General features: G+C 38.2%; 1 protein-coding gene across 1 annotated transcript; it reads right to left on the bottom strand.

Moving 5' to 3' along the window:
- Positions 1 to 1,383: 1,383 nt before the first annotated feature.
- On the bottom strand, positions 1,384 to 24,679 carry twsg1a (twisted gastrulation BMP signaling modulator 1a). Its single transcript, XM_036556650.1, has 5 exons — positions 24,479 to 24,679; positions 23,129 to 23,271; positions 12,173 to 12,272; positions 5,702 to 5,959; positions 1,384 to 2,665 (listed from the first exon to the last, which is right to left on the bottom strand). The coding sequence occupies exons 2-5, from the start codon at positions 23,258 to 23,260 to the stop codon at positions 2,484 to 2,486; spliced, it is 672 nt and encodes a 223-aa protein (XP_036412543.1). The 5' UTR covers positions 23,261 to 23,271; positions 24,479 to 24,679; the 3' UTR covers positions 1,384 to 2,483.
- Positions 24,680 to 25,152: the final 473 nt, after the last annotated feature.

The following is a 25,152-nucleotide window of genomic DNA, read 5'->3' as shown; positions in this document are numbered from 1 at the left end:
AAATATTGAGTACAAAATTATAGAACTTATTACATCTTCATAGTGCGATATAACAAAATATGTATGTATTTGGCTTTTCTGATCTTAGATTGTGAGTATATGGAGGATCCAGAGAGCAAACAATAGATGAATGGATGAAAATACATTATAGAAAAGACAGTGTTATCCAGGGTAATTTATATTGTTCCCACATTTATTTTCAAATGTATTAGAGCACCCTAGACTCTCCATAGGAGTACTTGTATACAAAAGCTGAAAAAGCCTGTTAGAAGTGTGGAATATGTTTCAGACATTAGCACCAAGTTCCCAAACTGGCCTGCAGATGGCGCTGTACTGCCTATAATGTGAGGAACACTGAGAGAAACATTCATGAAATGTTCCAACAATGAGGCCTGAAAGTCTGAGAGGCTGATATCTACTCTTAGTTTATTACTGAACCAAAAACTATGCATTCATATAATTTAACTTCCTGAACACTTATTGTGGTGAATATTCACTCACTATAGGCAAAAGTATGTGGACACTCCTCCCAATTATTGACTTCAGGTGTTTCCGCCACACCCATAGCTAAGAGGCACATAAAATCAAGCACATAGCCATGCAGCCATGTCTACATAGTCGGTGGCAGTAGGATGGGTCATACTAAGAAGTGGTGTAAAGCACTCTGCCACTGGACTCGTAAGCAGTGGAAATGTGTTCTCTGGGGTGATGAATCATGCTTCACTATCTGGCAGTCAGTATACCTGTATATTAGGAATGGAATGTCCAATAAGCTCACATAGGTGTGATGTTCATGTGTCCACATAGTGTAACGTGCATTATGAGTTTAGAAGTGACATATATATTGTTTGTTTTTATGTGCATTGCAAACACAATAAAAATGACAACCTTCTTATTAATATGATAAAAAGTAGATTTAAAAAAAATCATTTATAGTCTTTTGGCAAAACATTTTACAAGTGTATCAGCCAGCATTACTTTGAGATCGTTCTCTCGTTAGTTTTTCATAAAAATGGCACACAAATTCAAATTGTGACAAAGAATACATTATGTTTCTTCAGAAGCACACACACACTTCCATAGCTGGACTGTGTGCCAGTGTTGCCACTGCTTAGCGAGCTCTCAGCTGGCTGTCGGAGTGAATTTGCACCTGGCTACATTCAAAAGCTTTGACAGAAAAAAAGGGCAGCAGTGACGAACTAACCTGAGTAAACTCGCTCCTCTTCCTTCCTTTCAGACTGCTGTAAAACACCTGTGACTCAGAAAGGCACTCAAGTACCTCTTTTATTCAGCGCTGAGTGAGGTCAACATGGTTTCTTTTTACTAAAGCAAAATCTTAAAGAAATGGGACACATAAAGTAATAGAATTAGGCATGCAGTTAATGTAAATGGACTGCAAAAGAGAATAGTGTCATTTATTGAGGTTTTGTGACATGACATTACTGTATAACTTTATTTCCAACAAATCTGCAAAAACTTTTTAAAACTTACCTTAATACATAGTGCTTGTCAATGAAATATACTGTAAAGGATCAATATGATTGCATCCATAAATATGCAGTGTGCCCAGAAAGAAAACATACAAAATATCTTACAGGTCAACAATAAAACATAAAAGAAACAGACTTTAACCCTGAAATGCATAAAGTCGTATGCAAAATTTTGGCTGCCCCATATAAAATTCTATGCTTTGTCGAATTGAAAGTGGAAATGTGTTACATATCTTCTACAGAGAACACACTTCTGCACATTTTAATGCACAATTACTGTTTATTTGATGAATAAAAAAACATTAATTTGGCCTGTGCAAATGCTATGGCACGTTTTATAGTTTATTTTATTTTTTTCCAATATGTTAAACCTATAAAGAGTTTTGACAGTTCTACTCTAGTGATGGTCACATAATTTTGTGCTTGAGTAAAAAATTACTAATCAATTGCTGAAAAATGATCTGATATAAGCATATAATTGAGTTTAGCTATAGCAAATGTACTAACTGCCACTTGTCTTGCCTCATGTCGATCGGTTTTGTTAGAAATCAACTTTGTTTGACAAACTTTGCACATATCATTCTCTCCAGTTTCTCTGAGGGTAAAGTCAACCCTGGTCAAATGACATGCTTTGTTGATTTTCTAAGTAAAAATAAGTTAACACATAACAAAGAGCACATTTCTGCACATTTTAATGTACTGTTTGCTAAATTTTACATATAAAAAATACATATGTGGCCTGCGCACATAAGCTAATAAATAGAAACTGTGGACTAAAATCTGCAGAAAAGTGTGTTCTCTGTAAGGATGTGTTAACTCAAGACATGCCAATTGACTGGGGTTGTCCAAACTTTAGCATACGACTGTGTGAACTGCTGGAGAACACCTGTGCATTTAAGGGTTACAATATAATATACTCAACAATATAATACTGAACACACAAGCCCATCAGTAGGTTGGCCAATATGATGCAGTGACTGCATGTCCGTGGTTTTAGAAGAGACAGTTCATGCATTTGACAGACTTGCTCCCGTAATCCAGACACTCCGGCCCGATGCACTCACAGCAGGCGTTGTGGAACCAGCGATACTTCGAAGCGCCCATAGACTCACAGTACTGCTTACACTGCCGTATGGACAAACAGTCATCAAAGTAGACAACCGTGCACAGATTATCTATAACAGCAAGAAAAGGGGAGGGAAGGGAAGGGAAGGGAAGGGAAGGGAACGGAAGGGAAGGGAAGGGAAGAGATCACCAAAAGGCTCCTCTCACGGAAAAATGTACTGTCACTCCACATTACATAAAGTCCACATAAGGAAACTAAGCCACAAGGCCCATTTGAAACTATCATGATTGTGATGCCGCAGCCATGGACGCATTTGGACGTCCATTCATGCTGAGGTCATATGGAGTGTTGTTACTGCAGATAGCCTGTAGTAGTGTAGCAGTAGTAGGAATGGAGGATGTGGGGAAAACAGTTAAGCTGGCTTTTCACAGTAGCACTTTCATGCAACTTTAATTGCCTGAAACCTACATGAAACTAACTTGCACTTAAGTTGCATAATATAAAGCATGTGCAACTCACTCGAAACTTAGCCGTAACAGTTGCAACTGCGTCAACTTTGTGAAACAAGTTTCATGAAACAGCCAATCAAAATGCAAATAACGCATCATGTCAAACAATAAACTTAATAACATAAACGATCACTTTCACCACATCAATGGACAACAAAAGTGTAAAATACACATGGATAAAACCATCAAGTATACAGTAAGGAGCTCTTGATAGATAAGACAGAGAAACAGATGTAGAAAATAGCAATGACGGCTTGAAAAACTTAACCTAGATGATAAAAATGCTGTATGTAAATTACACCTTGCAGATGAAATTATAGTAAGAATAATACAGTTTATCATAAAAATATGAGCTGCTAATTAGGCTAACTAGTTAAGTAACTGAGTGTGTTGTGTCAACTTTGTTTTTGAATCGTTTGTAAATGCCAAGTTGCAAAATTATGTTGCAGGCAACACACAACATGCAACTAGGTGCGTGAAAGTTTCACCATATAAAGCCAGCCTTAAACACTGTGCTGTTCCTGACTTTCGGGAAGCAAATGTATCACTGCAGCCTTCCAAAATATCCACACATCCATAAGGAGTGTAACTTATCACCACTTTGGAGGTACTTGTTTGGACAGCAATAATGTATCAGTCTTAAAGGCACAATAACAAAAACAGCCTGTTTAATTCTAGGGTATAAAATGCTTAGGTATAAAGAGAGATTAGAAATGGCCATGTAAAAATTAAATATGACTGTTTTGGGTACATAAACCACATAAGAAGTGAACTTCAGGGGAAAAAATAAAATGCCACAAAAGCCCTTTAAGTAGTGAGATGGGAAAACAGATTCACTGTCTCTGCGCTTATTCCAATTACAGGCCATTATATTACTCATCTCCTATTAAAGTCCATTTTTACACAAACACTGTGCTCAACCCATTCATTACAGCAAGCAAAGAAAGTAGAAGGAAGAGCTATAATTTAAGCCTAAAGTGCAGTAGCTCATACAGCATCGAAACGTCTTTCACACTATATCTACTATAATTAGACATCAGACCAGGGGTGAACAGCTCTGGTCTTGGAGGGCCGGTGTCCAGCGCAGTTTGGTTGTTGTCCTACTCAAACACACCAGCTAGACCTGGCAGTTAACAAGTGTAATCAGGTGTGTTTGAGCAGGTAAATCACCAAACTGTGTTAGACACCGGCCCTCCAGGACTGGAGCTGTGCACCCCTGCATTAGACTTTATTCCCAAGTGATGGTATCAGTCTAGAGTGAATAGACACAGGCTGGCATGATCATGAATTTTTATCTGACTATTAATTGACACACTTAATCCATACTTGACTTAAACCATACAGTAATAGCTGTATCGACCACAGTGGTTGATTAGCTATTTTGGTTCCTAGCTGATACTAAGTAGCTCCCAAATGACAACAGAAACAACTCACCGCTGTCCTCTAAACATGTTAAGTCAGAAGTCAGAGGAACTTTTGTTGTTAATGTAAGACTTATCTCAATATATGTGTTTTCTGATTTATTTTATTCTCATGTATTTGCCTCAAACTAACTGATAGAAATACTCTAAATTCACATTGTGTTTGTTGACTTATAGCAAGTCATACTGTGTTCTAAACCATGTATTTACTGAAATGGTTTGGGTGACTACTGATTTCCAGTGTTTGTTCGCACTGTTAGCCTAGCAGCTTCTAACTAAAGATGCCAAACATTTGATTTTTCACCTAAATATTCCTTAAAAAAATTACTTTTTAAAAGGTCCATATTCTACACTCTTTGTCCATTTTATCAGCTTCACTTAACAAATAGTTGCACTTTGTAGTTCTACAATTACAGACTGTAGTCCATCTGTTTCTCTCCACATTTTGTTAGCCCCCTTTTACCCTATTCTTCAATGGTCAGGACCCCCACCACAAAGCAGGTATTATCTGGGTGGTGGATTATTCTCAGCATTGCAGTGACATTGATGTGGTGGTGGTGTGTTAGTGTGTGTTGTGCTGGTACGAGTGGATCAGACACAGCAGTGCTGTTGGAGTTTTTAAACACTATGTACACTTACTGTCCACTCTGTTAAACACTCCTACCTTGTTGGTCCACCTTGTAGATGTAAAGTCAGAGACGATAGCTCGTCTGCTGCTGCACAGTTTGTGATAGTCATCCTCTAGTCCTTCATCAGTGGTCACAGGACGCATCCCAAAGGACTCTGTTGGCTGAATATTTTCGATTGGTGGACTATTCTCAGTCCAGCAGTGACACTGAGGTGTTTAAAAACTCCAGCAGCACTGCTGTGTCTGATCCACTCGTACCAGCGCAACACACACTAACACACCACCATCACGTCAGTGTTACTGCAGTGCTGAGACTGATCCACCACTCAGATAATACCTGTTCTGTGGTGGTCCTGTGGGATCCTGACCACTGAAGAACAGGGTAAAAGGGGGCTAACAAAGTATGCAGAGAAACAGATGGACTACAGTCTGTAATTGTAGAACTACAAAGTGCACCTATAATGAAGAGTGAACGACACTTTCAGAAACTTTAATGTTCACACAAGACATAAAACTCACTTAAAAAAGCAAGGAAATGTCATTCTCCATGATATGAGCCCTTCACAATTTTCCACTGATCCTGGTACCTTTATCATAGTTGCTGTGGATGCTGCTGCCAGGCAACGAGACGTTCTGGTGCTGTTCGTCCAGCGTCTCCAGGAAGGACACAAGGTTCTCGTGGTGAGAAAGCTCTTCAGCCACAGGGAAGGAGACCACCATCATGTTAATGGGGGTGTCACCCTCAGTGAGGGCCCTGAAGAGCGATGGGATTGGTCGATGGAGATCCTCTACAGTGCTTTTGGAAGTGGGCGGGGTGTCGCTGTAGTTTCTGGGGTTGCACATGCCTGCATCAGCCATCAGAGGAAGAAGTACATGAATTATTAATATCAACCTCTATATTTATCCCTTCATGAAAATTCCCTTAGAATGTACTCTGCCTGTCAAAGATCTGGGGACACTGAGCTTTTCCAAGAAATTTTGTTTTCCTTCTCCTGGTACCACTATTACAGCTGCTGTGGGTGCAATAACTTAATAACATATTAAAGGAGAATTCCTACTGTTCAGATTTTCAGCATAATTCTATGTATTGAAGCAAAACTTACAGACTCAGATTTCTTCCACTACAATGGTAGTGATCAGAAACAGGGGTCAAGAATGTAGCCATTTATTTACTATCCAAAATAACTAGAGACTCACACATGTCCTACATGAACCTATCCAAGTTTTATCTGTAATGTTGATAATAGTAAAATTGTTGTAAATCTAAAATTTTCCTTTGTTTCTTCAGGGACTATGTTGCCTTACAAAACCCTACATGTACCTCTTTGCCATGAACGTATTTGAACCCCTTTTTACAGTAGCCCTAAAATGCAATTTCTGTCTGCTTTGGTCCTTCAGTTTTAGCACTAAGCACTTCAATAATGTTGATGGAATATATTTAGACAGAAATTATTTACATGATTTACATATTTATTTGCATGATTTACAAAGCTGGGCGCAAATTGATTTTTGTCTTTGTAGGTGGGCAAGCAAAGTGACCTCACACAGTGTGATCAGTTCTAGCACCGAACACTTACTGCAATATGTATAGAAAGTTTGTACATATATTTTATATCACTCCTTACCACGCATTCCAAACAAGACTTACTTCTGACAAGATGTGTTCTAAGTGCTCTTTGGTCACTGTTAGTACATACATAAATGTTATCTGGCAGTGTCCACCAATGAAATGTCTTTGGGAAAATGCAGCAGCTTTGTTGTCTTTGCTTTTAGAAAAAGATCTTTCTTTTTGTCCGGTTCTGCTCTCAATACTCAATTTAAATTTTTATCAAAAAACACAGTTTAAGTTTTTTCATTGTAAAACATACACCGTAACCTAATGGCTTTTTGTACAGGCATGATATCTGCATGCTGCAACAGCACAGAGTGCCCCCCTCCCCTCCACTCTGAGATTATTCAACCAGTGCATTTCAACAGCTGGAGTTTCAGAACAATGGTTTCTGTGTTAGGTAAAATGATTGTGGTATTAGTGTAGAATATCTCGTCACTAAACACATTTATAAGTTCAGTTATGTTCACATGAGGGAATCTTAATGTCTTAATAAAGGTTTGCATCAAATCAATAAACGAATGATGGTTTTGTAAACCGGCATTTACTGTTACTGGGGGCTGAAATGAAGTGCTTCAATTACAAATTGAATTGAATAAGCTCATTTTAGAACGCAGTGGAAAAAAATCAGATATGTACCATATATTCAAGGTTTCAGTATCAGAAAAGAAAAAGTGGTATTATGTGCCATTTCTAATTTTTACTGGTGATAATTAACAAAGCATTATACTTTGCAAAGCGAGACTACATCTTACTATCATGAATAGGCTGGCAAATTCTTCTCAAAGCTGAGGCTAAAGGAATGGTCATTTTTGGTCAAACTATTCCTTTACAGGGAGATTCTTGCATCTGGTCCTCTCAGCTCACACCTTCTTCTCTGTCAGGAGAGAATGAGCTGGCACTGAAGCTCTGTCCAAATCATTCTCACTGCTAATACGCTGTACGCTAGCACACTGGCCATGTAGAACAGATATAAGAAGACGCTAAAGTTATTTGATGCAGTCTACAAGTAACTGGGCAGTAAATACATTTTCATTGTTTTGACTCTGTACTCCAGCACACTGAATTGAAACAGTGAGGTTAAAGTGTAGAATATAGCTTTCTGGTCAAAATGGGTAAATATGGACCTCTCTACCATATTAGTTCTAACTGTGGTCCCACAGTTAAAAAAAATATATAAAAAAAAAAAACAAAGTATTCAGACCTTAGATATTTACAAGGATTATGTTATGAACTATTTAAACTCAAGTCATTAATTGAGACAGTAATAAGTTAAATATATACAAAATCATCATTCATAGAGTTCTTTCTACTTGGAGGTGACAAAATCACAAAATTTCAACTTCTAAAAATAATACATTTTTTAAATGTTTTAGAATAATCTCAAATATATTTTTTAATTCTTTTAAAGTTAAGTTAAAATTTGTTAATTATAAGTTTATTTTTTAAAATAAAAACAAACTTTTTTTTCATGTCTCTACCAAAACACAAAGAGTTTTAATCCTTAGGCAGAGCCTTATTCCACACCCCTGCATTTTAGAGCAGGAAGTGACACTGCATCCCTGGCCCTCATGGCCACATGGTGAGCAGTTAGATCCCATTGTTTTGAAGTAAATGTATCTCAAAGTCTACAAATTCAGAGTGTAAGAATTGTCATTAGCGAAACAGATTTTCTGCAATGAAGTGACTTTTTTGTTTTTTTTAAATAAAACATTATGATATTATGTGTGTACAATTATTCAAAGCAGTATTTGCTAGTCCTATGCTGGCTAGTGTTCTTGAATTATGCTCAAACTTAGCTAAAATTGTCACTACTGAAACATTCGCTTTTAACAGTGTTGAGATTGTTTTGGTAGTGACAAAATGGAATGTTCATTCATTAGTTTAATAAAATAAACAAATTTAAGGTATAAAATCATGGAAAGCAAAAGGATTTTAGTCTACAGTTCAAGTCTGAAATGTTATGAACTCTACTAATTCGGGGTATTTTTTTTGCAAATTAATATTTCAATATTTAATATTTGAGCAAGACTTTTAATACAAACAACTTACACATCTCTGCTACAAATAAAACATAAATTCTGCTTTCAGCACCTACCATTTGTGAACAATGCAACCACATGTTACAACTTCCTCAATGAGTCCAATAAGTTTTGAAACATTTGGCTGCATCTGAGCAGATAATATATTCCAATATAATTCAGATTGCCAGCATCCATATTAGCAATAAATGCAAAGGAATCAGTTCCACTGGCAGCCATTCATGCCCAAACCATAACACTACCTCCACCATGTTTGACAGATTAGGTGGCATGCTTTGTATCATGATCAGTTCCTTTTCCCCTCCATACTCTTCACTTCCCATCATTCTGGTTGATCTTTTTTTTTTCAAATTGTACAGGCTTTTTTAGGTGTTGTGGCAAACTCTTGTTTTCCTGTTTTTGAGGCTTACCAATGGTTTACATATTGTGGTAAACCATCTGTATTTACTCTGGTGAAGTGTTCTCTTGATATTTGACTTTGACACAGATACGCCTGCCTCCTTTTTATCTGCTTACTTATAAGTGAAATAATGAAGGAGTAACACACACTTGGTCATGAAGCATCTGAGCAGCCAAATATCCAAATACTTTGAGCCTCTAAAAATTGGGGCGTTATGTATTAAAACGGTTGTAATTCCTACACTGTTCAAAATATCCTCAAATTATATTCACTTTGAGATCATATTCATTATTTAACTCCATTTAACCTCAATATGCTGCGGTAGACAAAACATCTTTGTTGACATCCAAATATTTATGGACATGCGTGTGTGTTGTTTGAACCATCTGAGCTTTCCTGCCCCTATATTTGCACACATTGAGTGAACCATATGAATCCCAGTTCCTTTTTATTCAATAAGTACCTGGACCATAAGTTACTGAACAATAGACTGATTTTTTATTTCTATATTTTATAAAAACCATAAAAAATCAATCTGAGGCACAGCCCAAACTCTGGTTGGTGAGCTTAGCAATAAAAAAAACTTGGCAGAAGATGAAAGACTTGGAAGGTTGAAGAATACTTTCAATCATAAAGACAAACTGTTGACTGATCCAGGATGCAGCATAGTTGTGTCAAAGACTGAAAAGAGATGCTGAATACTGATGTATGCTGTTAAAAAATGTACACCATTCCTGAACTGTGAGTCATTTGGCATAAAAGGTGTGTTAAATTAATAAATGTAATGCACACCACCGTTCAGAACTTTGGAATCACCACTCAAACATTTGGACTGACTACATCAAATAATACAAAACAAATTTGTTAAAGATACCTGTATAAAATGCTAATATTATTATTATTATATAATATTATTCTACATTTTCATGTGTTTCAAATTAATTAGTAGCTGTAAAAGAAATGTGAAAAGTCAAATCTCAGGGCAAGGAATTATTATAAATAGATAGATTTAGTATATTATTTCTCATTTAGTAGGTTCTTGATGTTCCCAAACACATTAAACATTAAATAAAACATCTTGAAATAGTTTCTAGTTATAGTCTAAGTTATAGTATTTCTATCCATGCTATTTAAAACATTACTAAATAGAATAAAAGCAGTTATTAATTTGTGTGATTCCAAACTTTTGAACACTTGCGTTAGGATGATCTCAGGGTCCACCAGAAGATGCAAGAACAGAAAGAGCAAGCTCACTGTCTGTACAGTTCTGGGACAAAGTCTTATGGACAGATGGAGATGAAGGTTTACCTGTGCCAGAGTGATGGAGTGAACAAAGTGTGGAGAAAAAATAGAAACTGCTCAGGATCCACAACAAACCACCTCACGAAACATGGTGGTACTGGCATATACGACTGCTAGCAGAACTGGTTTAACTGTCTTTTTATGACTGCCAACAGCAATGACAGAATGAATTCAGAGTGAACAGGGGTACAACTACTCAGATTCAGACCTCAAAATTCACTTCAGTTTATGGCAGGGTGATGACCCCTAAGACACTACTAAAGCAGCTATGGAGTTTTTCAGGGCCAAAACGTGGAATGTTCTTGACTGGACAACTCAGTAATCTGCCTTGAACCCCACTGAGCATGCATTTCACTTACTGAAGACATGGCAACAAGCTCCAAAAACAAGCATGAACTGAAAATGGCTAGACTACAGAGAAGATACAAAGCATCAGGTGATATATACTAGTTATCTATTAGTCAAATCCCCTTGTCATCCATTAACATGGGTAAAAACAAAGAGCTGTCCATTTAAATGAGACTGAAGGTTGTGGACTAGAATAGATTAGAAGAGGGTTATTAAAAAATCAGAAATCTCAAAGATCACAAAAAAATCAAAGATCACAGTTTCAGAACTGCACAGTTTAGTTCAGCCACTGGCAGACATCACCTCCATGACCAGAAGCTTTCTAGAGGAGTTCCACAAAAGAAGCCTTTCCTAAAGAGCAGAGCCTGAACTTTTCAGAATGTCATTGGAACTACATATGGAATCATATGACGTGGTCAGATGAGACAAAAATTAAATCTTTTGTTTATGTTTGGCAACTGCATACAATGAAAAGCACCTGATATCCACTGTCAGATATGGTGGTGGATCATTGATGCTTTGGGGTTGGCCCAGGGGCTCTAGTGACCACCAATGGCGTAATAAATTCCACTAAATACCAGGATATTTTAAGCTAAAATTCGCCTGACTCTGCCAGAAGGTTTGCTGTGGGTGGACTTTTCAGCAAGATAATGACCCCAAACACACATAAAAATCCACACAGAAATGGTTGCAGGAAAACAAAATCAGTTTTGCAGTGGTCCTCATAGTCTCCAGATTTGGGCCAATTAAAAATCTATGGTGTGCATTGAAGAGGGAAGTTTACAAGCAAAGACCAATGAATATCAAGGAAGTGGAATCGTTCTGAGTGGAGGAAGTCCAAGATCGCTAAAGAAGTGTTTATATATATATAATGTATATATATAAACACAATATATATGTTTTTATTTTCATTATATATAAACCACTCATTGCATATGTGGTTTATTTAATATATTGATTTAAGCTCATTTAAACTCATAAAGGGTTCCAATAATTCTGGAGTGGACTGTATATAAAACACAGGACAATTTAAAGCAGAGTCACTTAAATCTCATAGTCACAGTGATGGGAGTACTGAGCCAAAACAATCATTTTGATCATTTCCAATTACTTGTATTACTCTATGTGTTGTAAAAAAAAACGTAACACTGTAAACAGGAAGTCGTGTCATTGGAAACCTTGACTAGTTATTCCACATCTGATGCTGTGAGGGGATCATATGTATATAACAGCAGCACACCATAACTGCAGACTCCACACACTCAGTAATGTGGAGGAAGTGCTGTGTGTTATTATATCTGTTATTAATGTTCATGTTGTTCATTTGATTTCACTGCAGTGATCATTATCAACTCACCCACACAATCACAGCACTCCTCCCACAGCGTGCTCAGACACAGCATACACTCTTTACAGCAGGAACAGTTTCCCTCTGACGGGCGACACTGGCACAGGCCCTACACACACACACACACACACACACACACACACACACAAACACACAAAAACACACATACACAGGGATGTACTTCATGTAGTAACATAAATAAAATGGAAATGCCGAGGACATTTTAAAGGCTGGTGAGCAACACATGCACTTTAGCACATAAATACGGCCTTCAGCAGAAACCATCATGCTACAAAATGCTGGTTGTGTCACTTCGAATTACATGGTTAAAGGAAAGACAAACATTAGCTGGTCCAAGAGTTGCTATGGATGAATAAAAGCGTCTAAAGGGAGGCCAGACAAGTCAGACACATAAATAAATCCCAGAGGGGAGTAAAAATCGCTCCAGGAAAAAAAAATAAGACTTGGAAATATCGGTGTAACTCTAGTATGTTTACACAGAGGTCAAATATGATGGAAATAAAAACTGTCGCACGGCTGAAAAAATGTCAAATCACCCAGTCAGGAAAGTGAACAGACCCTGGGACACACCGAGAGAGAGAGAGGAAGAAAGGAGTAACAGAGAGGAGTGAGAGAGGGAGACAGAAGGAAAGAGTGGAGAAAGAGAGAGAAAGAAGAGAGGGTGTGTGTTCTGTGGTCAAAGGCAAGAGGCAGCCAGATGTGTGTGAGGTTGCAGCAGAGTGAGAGGAAATGAGAGCGATTTAGAAGACGTAAAGTTAACAACAAAGAGGGAAAGAAGATGGAGGGATGGATGAAAGTGAGTCTGTGAACGTTGGAGACAGGAAACTGAAAACTTCCAATGAGATATGCAGAAAGGGAAGAAGGAGAAATGAAATGAAGCTTTAGATACAACACAATCAAGACCACCTTCTTCCAAAGAAAATGACCATAAACCTCTGAACATTCTCAAAGGATGTTTTGCTGATGGGCCTATCTGTGATTTTGGGCATTGTTTCAAGCCCTCAAGCCCTTAGAGCCTCTATATGTCCACACTTCAGTTCCACTCGTAACTATGTACCGTCATATGCAAAAGTTTGAACACCCTGGGTCACATTACATGATTTGTTGATTTACTAAGAGAAAATAACACATCCTCCACAGAAAACAAACTTAAATATGACATTATTAACTAATATTAAACTAACATTAATCACTAATATTAGTTTCATTAGCTACTAGAGGTCAGTATTAACTGTTACACATAATTAAATTGAATTCTGCCATTCTAAATATCTGCATAATTAAATAATTAAGATATAAATAAATGGTATATATACATATATATACATCACTGTTGTCGGAACAAAACCTTGTATCTCCAAAATGAGAACTTTACAGGAGAAAAAACACTCTACCTTTAATGTAAGACAATGAAACCAGACTTTTTTTCCAAGTAATTTTGGGTCATTTGTGTTGGTCCATTCATCATGAAATTTACACACAATGTAGAAGACAGCAGAAACTGTCAAAAACTGAAAAACAACAAAAATGGAGATACAAGGTTTTGTTCCAACAGCAGTGAGATATATATAGAGAGTTTATATATATATAAATATGTGAAAATATTTTTCAATATTTGAAAAAAAGTATGTTATATAAATGTCCATAAGTGACAAATATTAATTATTAATTGCATATATAAGGGAAAGCCACGTCATATATCTGAAATCTATGTATTGCTATATAATAAGACATCTCTGAATTTAAGCCTTAGCATTTTATTTTAGACCAAAAGGAAACTCAGAAAGAGTTTATTTACCAGCTAAAACTTAACCCAAGTTGCTGTTTCCTAAGCTATTTTAGCATTATTACACTGAACTATGAACAATGCTTTACCTGAGTATGAGTTTAGGGTAAGCCAACTATCTCTGGTAGTAATTCATTAAAAGTAGTATGATATAAGCCTGTTAAATACTATACAGCTCACACACTTTTCTTACACACAAGTATCCGAGAACACACTGAGAAACACCAAATGCATGTACAAAATGAGGACGTTCTCCAAATACCTATTATCCATTCACACTCACTGTTATTTGGATCGAAGCTCAAACAGGCTGTGATTGATCAAAGAGAAGACGGCATATGCTGTCTTTAAGACGATTAAAGCCAGCAGGTTTACTTTTTCATTTGCCCAAAAACTACACGCAAACTTCTACAGCCGCCTTCTTCATTCCCTACAGTGTAGAAAGCTGCTGGATTTGTTGGGTGACTTTGCGATCATTAATGTGGGCAGCGACTGAGGAACGCTTGGCCTGTGTCCATGTATAGCCTACGCTGCTCGTCAAAAGTCGGGGGACACTAGTGTAATGAAGTGCCTCTGTGGTCAGTATTCAACTGGACTTTTGATATTTTAGGTGTTAAAAATGTCTTCATTCTGCAGAGCTTTCATTATATACTACACTGGTTAGCTTGCCTCAGAAAAATGCTCATTTTATTTCCGCAACAGCATGCAGGGATGTGCATTCTAACTCTTTCTGATATTCAAGACTCATTTGGATAATCGAGTATGCATTTGGTAAATGCAAATTTGTTCACCTGCAGGGAAGATAAAAACATGCTTTTCACTTGATATTAATGTATCATAATACACAAACAACTGCTGCACTGGTGTTGGCATGCTAAAGTATTCAGCGGCATGAAAGATAAACTTCTGAAAATGTCTTATCATGTAAAAACAGCCAAGGAGATACTTTGGACACTTTGCTTGAATAACAGAGGTCGCTCCTTACAATGAGCTAATGAGCTTACACTAGAGCTAACTGGTGCAGTAGTAGGTGGTCATGACTGTACAAGAGGTTTATTCATCTCAGTTGTTAATGTGAGATTCCTCTGTTCTCAGCGTTACCTTGACCCCTGGTCTAGTCTCAATCAGTCCAGGGCTCGCTTTTGACTCGCCTCTAGTGGTCTTGACTGCAACACTAACTTTGGATATATTCAGTGTTGGGCAGAATATTTTCAGAAAGCAATGATGGCTGAATACTGCATTCATACTGTTCCTCACTGTTACTGGTTGGCAGTTTTCCTCATGTAATTTTTTGTTAATATGTTTCATGAAAAATTCACTTATGAAAATTCTCAACATTATTATGGCTCTCACCGCCTGGTGCCTGTATTCTGTATTCTGAATATATATTGCCATAACTTGTATTGCAGTACCCTCAAATATGGGTATATTTGACAACTTATGATGATCAAATTGTCTTACTTGGTATAAACAGCAGGTTTTGGACAATTTGCGAGGATTCCAACAAAGCTCTTTCGGCCCAGAGGTGGTTTAAACACCTGTAAGGGTGAGTGCTGATGAGTGCTGACATCATAACAAAGAGATAAAATGGGTGGGGTACAGCATTATTCCCAAAGTACACTCTCAGAAAAAAGGTGCGAAACCTAGGGGCAGCACCCCTTTTGTCATGGTGGTGGTACTCTCAAGGGTACACCTCAGTACCTTTAGTCAGGGAACATAATTGTACCATAATCCACTGAAATTAATCTTGTGTCAAGGCTTTTTATTTTATTGTTCTGTTTCAAACATTAGATTATGAAAAGGTACAAATACACACTTTTCCACTGGGACTTACCTTAAACTTCTTTAAGGTAAACAATTGGACCTTAAAACCACTGATGTACCTTTGAGGGTTCATTTACATTGTTTGTACCTTGATGAACGAAAAATGTACCTGCACAGAACCTTTATTTCCAACAGTGGCTTCTGTTCTGCAGTTTTACAAAGAAAAATGGCAAAATCTACACTGTTCAAAATGCAAAGTCATTGCAAACAGACAAAAGAAACACGGTGGTAACATTCTGAAAAGCGAGATGTCTTCAAATTTTTGACTTCTGGCAGTTCATGCCAGAGTTATGAAGAGCTGTCTTCTGCTGGCACACAGGGAGATTAAAGAGATTGTTAGGAACAGAGCTTAGATATGTCTGAAATGTGGAGAGAGAGAGAGAGAGAGAGAGAGAGAGAGAGAGAGAGAGAGAGAGAGAGAGAGAGAGAGTGAGTGCATTCCATACAGAGGTAGGTCACAGCTTTTAGTGTGGGAGGGTACAGAGAGGGAAGAGGAAAGCAAACACCTGGAGAACACACTGCTTTCCTCTCTCTTTGTGTGTGTCTCTCTCTGCCTCTCTCTCTCTCTCTCTGCCCATCTCTCTCTTTCTTGCTCATTCTCTTAAGAAACACATGTTCACCATAAACACAACATCCCGACAGAGATCTGACTCACACTGTCATTACAGATCCACCACACACACCCACACACGCCTCCACACGCACGCACACACAGCTGATAATCATCTGATAATGACCTTCATCCTCCCATGTGGTTCAGTATCATAATGCTGGGTTATGAGACAAATGTCAGACTCCCGCTTGTAGAAAAACAATAGAGAGAACTGAACAGTAGCTCATCCACACAATATAAAATGCCTGCTTATTAATAAAGTACAAACGCTACAATCTTAAATTCCTATAAATAATCGGTTTGATACAGTTTCACAATCAACTGACCATTACTAACTACTGAAGTTGCAACATCAGCCGTTGGAGAAAAAACTCAAAACTCGTTCTCAAGAAGTTCAGCATGAAAGGGACCATCCTCAGCTGCCTCCTGTCATCAAGTTTTCTTTCCCACTATCGAAAATAGGTAAAAGAAGATTATTACCACAGTGAGAAAGGGTTCTGTTGGACAAGCTTTAGAAAATGTTGGCAAACGTCCCATTCAACCTAATAAGAAACTGTACCGTACAAGTCAGTCTTTGCCAAAATACCGAGATTTCAAGTGTTATTAATTTCAAACAATATTTACTGTGCATGCATGTGAAAGGTCATACAGTTAAGAGATCAGATGAGATGTAAACGTTAGCGTTGTGGGAAATTCACTGTTGTTTCCAGCTGTCCTGGTTTTGATCAGCTTGGTAGTGCAGCGAATCTCAACTCCAATATAAATTCACCCTGCCTGGGTTTTTACCTGTAAAGTCTGTCTAATCTAACAACAGCTGCTAAGACAGAATGCATCTGAGGATGGAACATGGGTAGATCAATTCAACGCACCATGACATTTCATAATTCATCATGAATCAACTTGATTAATATTAACTCCATTGTTTTGGTGCAATTGGGAATTATTTGTATTATTAAATAAAAATAATACACCAAAGTTTTCTGGGGGCTGATTTTTACATTTGAAAACCAGCTGAAACTTTTACATTGGGTAAAAAATAAGCACATATTACACTGAATATGATTATAATTGATTATAAGTGCTTCTAGCCTTCCACATAAGATTAATGTTACAGCAAGATGACAGTTGAATATCTTCACTTCGCTGCTGACTATAAGATGCTGATGGCCAAAACTGTTTCTGCTGGTTCTAACTATTTCCCAAGCTAAATAATATTCAGTAATTGTAACCTCTCATTTATATTTTGGTGTGTTTCAGTCTCTGCATGCACTGCTCGTCTGAAGTTACAGTAGGGCTGGGAATCAGGGAAGCCTTCGCCAGATCTCCTTCCCAATGCCTTGAGAAAATGACTGTGTGGAATCAACTGTTGGAATAAATTTGACTGATTCCTGCCACTTGCAATCCGAATTGTAATCGATTTCAAAACTTCTGGAATGGAAGACCCCTAATGTTGTTAAACTTGTGCTCACACAACGATTTACACTAATAATAGTGCTGGGCGGTCTCCCCTATCTAAACACCTTTAAACGGTCACCAAAAATTACAGCGGTATATGGTATTACCAGGGCGACTGGTGATGGGGCACTTATAACACTTTCTGTCGTTTCATCTAGTGTTGTTTCAAAATCTGAAAAAAAAACTAGGTAGCTTTAAATGGGTACCAAATAAGGGAACACAGTATATAATTTTCAAGCCATCTATCAAAGTTTAGACGATTAAAAACAACAATACAAATCTGATAGAGTGAAGTTGAGCAACTGCTACAGAGACAGAAAGGCAAAATCAAACCTGTTCTGTGGTGTTTGGGTCTGTAGCCTGATAGGCTACCTTATTGTTAGCTGAGCTGGCAGGCTACAGACCCAAACAGTGCCACCCATCACAGCAGGTTTGATTCTGAAAACTGGTTCTCTGTTGACACAAATGTAGATGATAAAATGTTTGAAAGAGTAAAAGTAGAGTGCCAGTAAGCCGAAATCAAACCTATTCTGTGGTCTTAGTTAGCAGCTAAACGTGCTACGCCACAGCACAGGCTTGGTTGTAGCTAACTGATGCTAAAATGACAGCCATTTACAGGTTAGCATACCCATTTTCTGAGATTGGTGAACAAACTGGAATGTAAAAAATCCTCCCACTGAAAGAGTCACTGTGAAACTGCTACAAGGTAAACATAGAATCCCATTAGCACACTAGCAGAAATTAGCATTACTGTAAAGGTGTTTTTCTTTTCATGTTTTGCCCAGGTTTTGACATTTATGGCCCCAATTGAAGGACTAACTGTCATAGTCAAGGTTCGCCACCGATACCATCAGATTGCCCACCTCTACGTGCAAATACTCCACAAGGCCCATTGTTCAGGTGCCTGTGATGAACACTAGCAGCACAAAGCAAGTGTATATTAACAGAAAGCAGGTTTGAGAAAGTGCTCTCCCCTGAGAGGACGTGCGCTGCCTTGCCCCACAAACCATCTGTGAGTCTTTAAATGACTGCAGCCCCACCCACACATGGGGGCTGAGCATATCCAGCTGGAAACACACACACACACACACACACACACACACACACACTGTCCCAGTAGAGTTGCTCTATCTCTGTCTCTCTTGTTCTCCCTCTGGCTTTCTTCGCTCATGTAAATCCTTCTTTAAACTATTCTATCTCTCTATATCTGTGTCTCCTGGCAATTAGCCCCAGTCTGTATAGACCTGGGAGACCACCGGGAGCCAACAAGTACCCTTTCACCTTCACTCACTTCCCTCCCCCAAATCCCTCTCTTTCTCTCCCTCATTCTCTTTAAAAACAACATGAGGGTAACATAAGCTGGACTGTGGTGGGGGCAGCTGCAGTGTTGCAACTCTGCAATACGTGACCCTTAGAGGTCTAGAGTTGGCGTCATTTTGTACTATTTAAATGTAGTTACATGATAATGTAGCTAGTTATGTCATTAATTATATTTATATTCTGTATCGTCAACTTTCGATCTCAAACAATGAAAAAAAACATGGCAAAAATGTAAATGTGCTTTGGAATAACTGAAGACATTTTCATGATACACAATAAATGTAACACCACTCTGATGTCCAAATCACTATTTTTTCTTAATATAAAAACAGTTAGTTGAAGATACATATATAAGATGATTCAAATATTACTCTAGTACTCAACTTTACGGGCCTCAGCTGACTGGAATAAATGTTAGATATGTGCCGAAAGATGACCAGAGCTGAATATGTTTCTTTGATAACTGAGAAAGCTGCACACATTGAGAATTAATTTTCACATGATTTTCCAAACAGGCTGTTTTTGTTACTGTGCCTTTGAGACTGTATATGTTAATGAGGTCTATTCTGATTGCCTATCCTGTATTGTACCTCATTCAAAAAGTAGTTCAGGCTGAAACACTCCTTATAACTTCAGCGCAAATGGGCAGGGCTAAACAGCTGCAGGCTAAATAGGAGGACATATGACATCACAAAAACACGCACACATTTTCTAAACTGCTTATGTTGTTGAGGGGGGGAGAAAACTGGAGCACCCGGAGGAAACTCACATAGACACGGGGAGAACATGCAAACTCCACACAGAAAGGAGCCTGGTCGCCTGGCCGGGGAACTGAACCTACAATGTCTATATAACACATCAAGTTCTTTTATTTAAAAAAAACGTTCAGTAAATTTGTTTTTCCACGATTGTTTTTCACACAATGCACAATAAAAGAGAACTAGCTTGGGCCAATTATGCTCTCAATTATGTGGAACCTCTTCTTGACTTCTACCTCATGAAACATTCAGTTTTTCAGTGTTCTAGAAGAACCCATAACACAGCCAACTCAGCCAAGCATACTTTGCAACAGTTGAAAGAGACAGAAATACTGAGAGAGACAGACAGAGAGACAGGGGGTGGGATAAAGAGAGACGTACAGAATTAATCAGCATTTGGATCAGGAGCCGGTGAGCCTCAGAGAGAGAGAGAGAGAGAGAGAGAGATTACAATCAGGACTGATACTCGCTCAGCCAGAGCAACAGTACAGCTCTTGTACCCAGGAAATTCTATGACAGAACAAAGCCTGAAGGAAACGGACCCCCTTTTTTCCACACAAAATCCAGCCACAAACAGAATACGACAAACACTCTTAGTACCAGCCTAATGGTCTACAGTCATACTTAGGATTCACTGCAAGGTCAGAAAAATATATACAAAATACACAAAAATAAATAATATTTATACATACAATGCATGCAAAAGTTTGGGCACTCGTGGCCAAATATCATATTTTGTTGATTTCTGCAGTGAAAAGAAATAAACACAATCTCTGCAACAAACTATTTTAAAAAATAACATTAGCATATTTTCTAAAAGTTTCGGCTTGGATGTCTTGAAGTAGTTCATGGTGTATTCTGAGGCATGTTTTGGATCACTGTCCTGTTGTAAAGGCCAGCCTCTTTTCAGCTTATGTTTTTTGACTGACTGTGTCATATTCACTTCTAGTATCTGCTGATATTTATTGGAATCCATTATCTGTGCAGCGCTTCCTTGGCCACTACCTCCAAAGCATAGATCTACCTCCATGCTTACAACGAGACAAGGTGTTCTTTCCATCACATGCTGCTCCTTTTTCCCCCCAAACATGATTGTGAGACCTGATTGTGATGAAAGGGTTTAGTTTTTACTTCAACAATTCACAACACTTGTTTCCATGTTTCTGGATTATCTACATGTTGTTTTGCATACTTCAGACATTGACTTTTGCGATGAGATCGCAGGGTAGATTACTGTCTGATGACTGTTCCATGCAGGTTGTGTTTCTGCACAGTAGAATGATGCATCACTACTTTTGTGTCAACTTAACCTTCCTGCAGGTCCTTTGCTGTAATATGGGGGTTTTGCTTTACCCTTCTGGCCAGCATACAAGCAGTTTTATCTAAACGTTTTCTTGGTCCTCCAGTTCTTGCCCCACAGTTCTTCTTAACTGCCATTTCTCTGCCAAAGTTTTATTAAACACTTCTATAACCTAAGAATAGTTGAGCCAGTTTGTACTGTAGTCCACATAATTACTGAATAATAAGTCTTAATATGTAATATGCCTGGGATTTTAGGGGTTAATGACATTTCAGATTTCTTTTTATAGCCTTGCACTGCAACAGTTAGCTTCATCTTCAGCTCCTCAGCCAGCAGCTTAGTGGAGTGGTTGTTGAGTGTTAGCACAGGGTTTAAAGAATCAGATAATGTATTATGCTCTGGAACTTTAATTAGCTTATATTTCCTAATCACAATTCTTGACCTGCCATCAACAGTCCTAATGAGTCTATTAAGAGCTAATGAGTCAAGTTGTATGATTAAAAATGGTGTCCAAATTTGTATGCATGCCACAATTCCTATTTAATATTCATAAAATTACTATTTTATTTCTTTTCTTTTAAGGAAATTAATTATAGAAGTAATAATGCATTAACATTTGCAGAAAAAAAATATATATATATATATATATATATATATATATATATATATATATATATATATATATATATTACAACAGTTTGCTGCAGAAGTTGTGTTTACTTCTCTTCACTTCGAAAATCAATAAATTATGCAATTTTGCCAGCAGTGCCCAAACTTTTATATACAACTGTTTATTTATACTGATCACCAGTTAACGACTGTACTCACCTCATACCTACACTCATTGGATATTTTATCAGAAACACCTACTACATGGGCTACAACAGCAGAAGACCACGTCAGGTCCCAGTTTTGTCAGCCAAGAACAGAAAGCTGAGGCTGCAGTGGGCACAAGCTCACCAAAACTGGACCGCTGAAGGCTGTAAACACATAGCCTGGTCTGATGTATCTCGATTTCTGCTGAGGCACACAGATGGTAGGGTCAGAATTTAGTGCCAACAGCATGTATCCAAGGACCCAACCTGCCTTATGTGAACAGTCTAGGCTGGTGGAGGTGGTGTAATGGTGTGGGGAATGTTTTCGTGGCACACTATGGGCCTGTTAATATCAATCAATCATCGCTTGAATGCCACAGCCTGTTTGAGCATTGTTGTTGACCCTGTGCAGCCCTTCCAGGCCACAATTTACTCATCTTCTAATGGCTACTTCCAGCATGATAATGCACCACGTCACAAAGCAAAAGTCATCTCAATTTGGTTTCATGAGCATGACAATGAGTTGTTCTTCAGTGATCTTCCCAGTCACGGACTTTTAGGATGCAAGAGTTGCAGCATGAAAGTGCACCTGAAAAATCTCAAAGAAAAAGTTCCAACATCTTGTTGAATCCATGCCACAAAGAACTAAAACTTTTTTGAGAGTAAAGGGAGGCCCTACCCAGTGTTAATAAAGTGCTCTGTGAATGTATATGCATACTGCGGCTGTCAGAGCAAAACCTCATATCTCCAAGATGGTACCTTTACAGGAGAAAGAAATAACCCACTTTACTTTTGATGTAAGACAATGGAACCAGACTTTTTTCCAAGTCATTTTGGGTCATTTCTTTTTGTTCATTCATCATGAAATTAACATATAATGTAAAGGGCAATAGGTATTTCCAAATTGTGAGTGAAACTGAAAAACGTAAAAAATGAAGATACGAGGTTTTGTTCCGACAACAGCAATATATAAACAAAACTGTAAAACAAAGTGAAAGCTTGGAAGCCAGATCAGCCTTGTCTTATACCTTTCTTACTTTAGTGGTCCTGATCTCGAAGCTCTACAAACCCACCTGTAAGAGGCACTTGCTGACGTCACTGGCGCACAGTGCTTTGTTGCAGGCAGAGGAGACGCTGATGAGGGACAGGAGGATCAGGAAGGAGGCGCAGGCTGAGAGGAGGAAGAACACAGCCCTCATCCTCATCACTCCAGCACCTACAACACCACAGAACAACCTTATTACATACGGAGACACTCGTTCATGATCAAGCAAACATCAGCTTTACTTCAATATACACACTTAAAAAGATGGTTCTTCAAGGGTTCTTTAGTTAAGGGAATGGTTCTATTTAGAACAATACATTTGATACAGAACCATTTCATGCTTAAATGATTCTTTGCATGGTGAAATGGTTCTTCAGATTGATGGAGAATGTGTTGTATCTGGTTTTATATAGAACCTTTTTTAAATGGTTCTATACAGCACCAAAAAGCATTCTTCTATATGCTTGAAAAAGATGGTTCTGCAAGCGTTCTTTAGTTAATGGAATGGTTCTATTTGGAACCATTTGTTTGATATAGAAACATTTCATGCTTAAATGGGTCTTGGCATGGTGAAATGGTTCTTCAGACTGATGGAGAATTCACTGTATGTGGTTCTATGAAGAAACATTTTGAAAATGGTTCTATAGAGCACCAAAAAGGGTTCTGCTACACATTAAAAAAAAAAAAAGTTGGTTCTGCAAGGATTCTTTAGTTAAGGGAATGGTTCTATTTGGAACCACTGTTTGATATAGAAACATTTCACACTTGGTTCTTTGCATGGTGAAATGGTTCTTCAGATTGATGGAGAAAGCGTTGTATAAGGTTCTATTTAGCACCAAAAAGTGTTCTTCTATTGTTTAAAGCTTGACACTAACAATACCAGAACCCTTTTAGGTGCTATAGAGAACCATTTTCAGAAAACGTTCTATATAGAACTCTCCATCAATCTGAAGAACCTTTTCACAATGCATCCAATCCTTTTTAAGTGTATACTGTTAGATTTGTAGCCTTATAATGTTTTAATTACGCTTTTATAGAGCGTTAATTACGCTACGCAACAGTTCCACGATGTAGCAGTCATATTAAACTCTCAGCTCCGCAGATGCTGCTAGGTTAACATCCTGTTCAAAGCCGAATCTACTGAGAGCGCAGATAACTTCACTAAGCTAATCAAACATCCAGATGTATTTCGAAGACGTCTTTTAAAACGTGGTTTCAGCTGTAGGTTAACTCAGTTGCTGTCACTGAGTTTTTCCTCTTCGAGACTTTAGCACAGTGACGCACTACAGCAGCTTTAGCACAGTTCACAGTTCGGAAAGTTTCTGCAGCGCTCAGCCATCACTGAAACCCGAAACAACAAACACGAGCCGGCTCTTACCGTGTGTGTCCGGGACCAGTTCTTTGTCTCAGAGCTGTTTTTTTTTGTCTTGGCAGTGCTGGTCTCTTTGTCCTGCCCCACTCTTCGGTAGGATCACGCCGGGAGTTTGGCCAGAGGAGGCACTCCCTACACCGAGAGAGCAGCGAGCAGATCTCCTGCAGGACGCCGAGGCTCTGTGGCCGCGTCCCAATATACGCACTCGTTTTCTAGAACACTTAGGCAGAGCATAGAACTCTGATCGCCGACTGCGTCACAATTAGTGTTCCGGGACAACCAATAGGAGGAGGCCAGAATTCCACACATTATCTAAGCGTACTTGACCACAAATGAATATATTGCTGCCACAAATTACTACACTGAGGCCACAAATTACTATACTGAGCCCACAAATTTCTTTACTGAGGCCACAGATTAATATATTGAGGCCACAATTTATTATGTTGAGCCCACAAATTAATATACTGAGCCAAGGGTTATGAGAAACTTTAGGCATGGCCTTTAGTACTTTATTTTATAATGAGGCATTGCTACAATCACCATTTCTCCTCAGGGGCTCCATCCTATGGAACATGAGTACATTTTGTAGGGCTTAAGCGTCCATTTTAGTACGCAGTCTACATAAAATGTGTGTGTGTGTATATATATATATATATATATATATACATACATATATA

The sequence above is a fragment of the Colossoma macropomum genome, unplaced genomic scaffold (assembly GCF_904425465.1).
Source record: "Colossoma macropomum unplaced genomic scaffold, Colossoma_macropomum, whole genome shotgun sequence".
Lineage (NCBI taxonomy): Eukaryota > Metazoa > Chordata > Actinopteri > Characiformes > Serrasalmidae > Colossoma > Colossoma macropomum.
Note: the sequence above shows the minus strand (reverse complement) of the source record. Positions and strands in the feature narration are given on the sequence as shown.

Excerpts from the sequence above, each read along its gene's own strand:
- twsg1a (XM_036556650.1), bottom strand. The coding sequence starts at position 23,260 with ATGAGGATGAGGGCTGTGTTCTTCCTCCTCTCAGCCTGCGCCTCCTTC. Across the intron at positions 12,273-23,128 it reads TCAGCAAGTGCCTCTTACAG|GGCCTGTGCCAGTGTCGCCC; the intron begins GTGGGTTTGTAG and ends GTGTGTGTGTAG. Across the intron at positions 2,666-5,701 it reads CCACAGCAACTATGATAAAG|ATAATCTGTGCACGGTTGTC; the intron begins GTACCAGGATCA and ends TTGCTGTTATAG.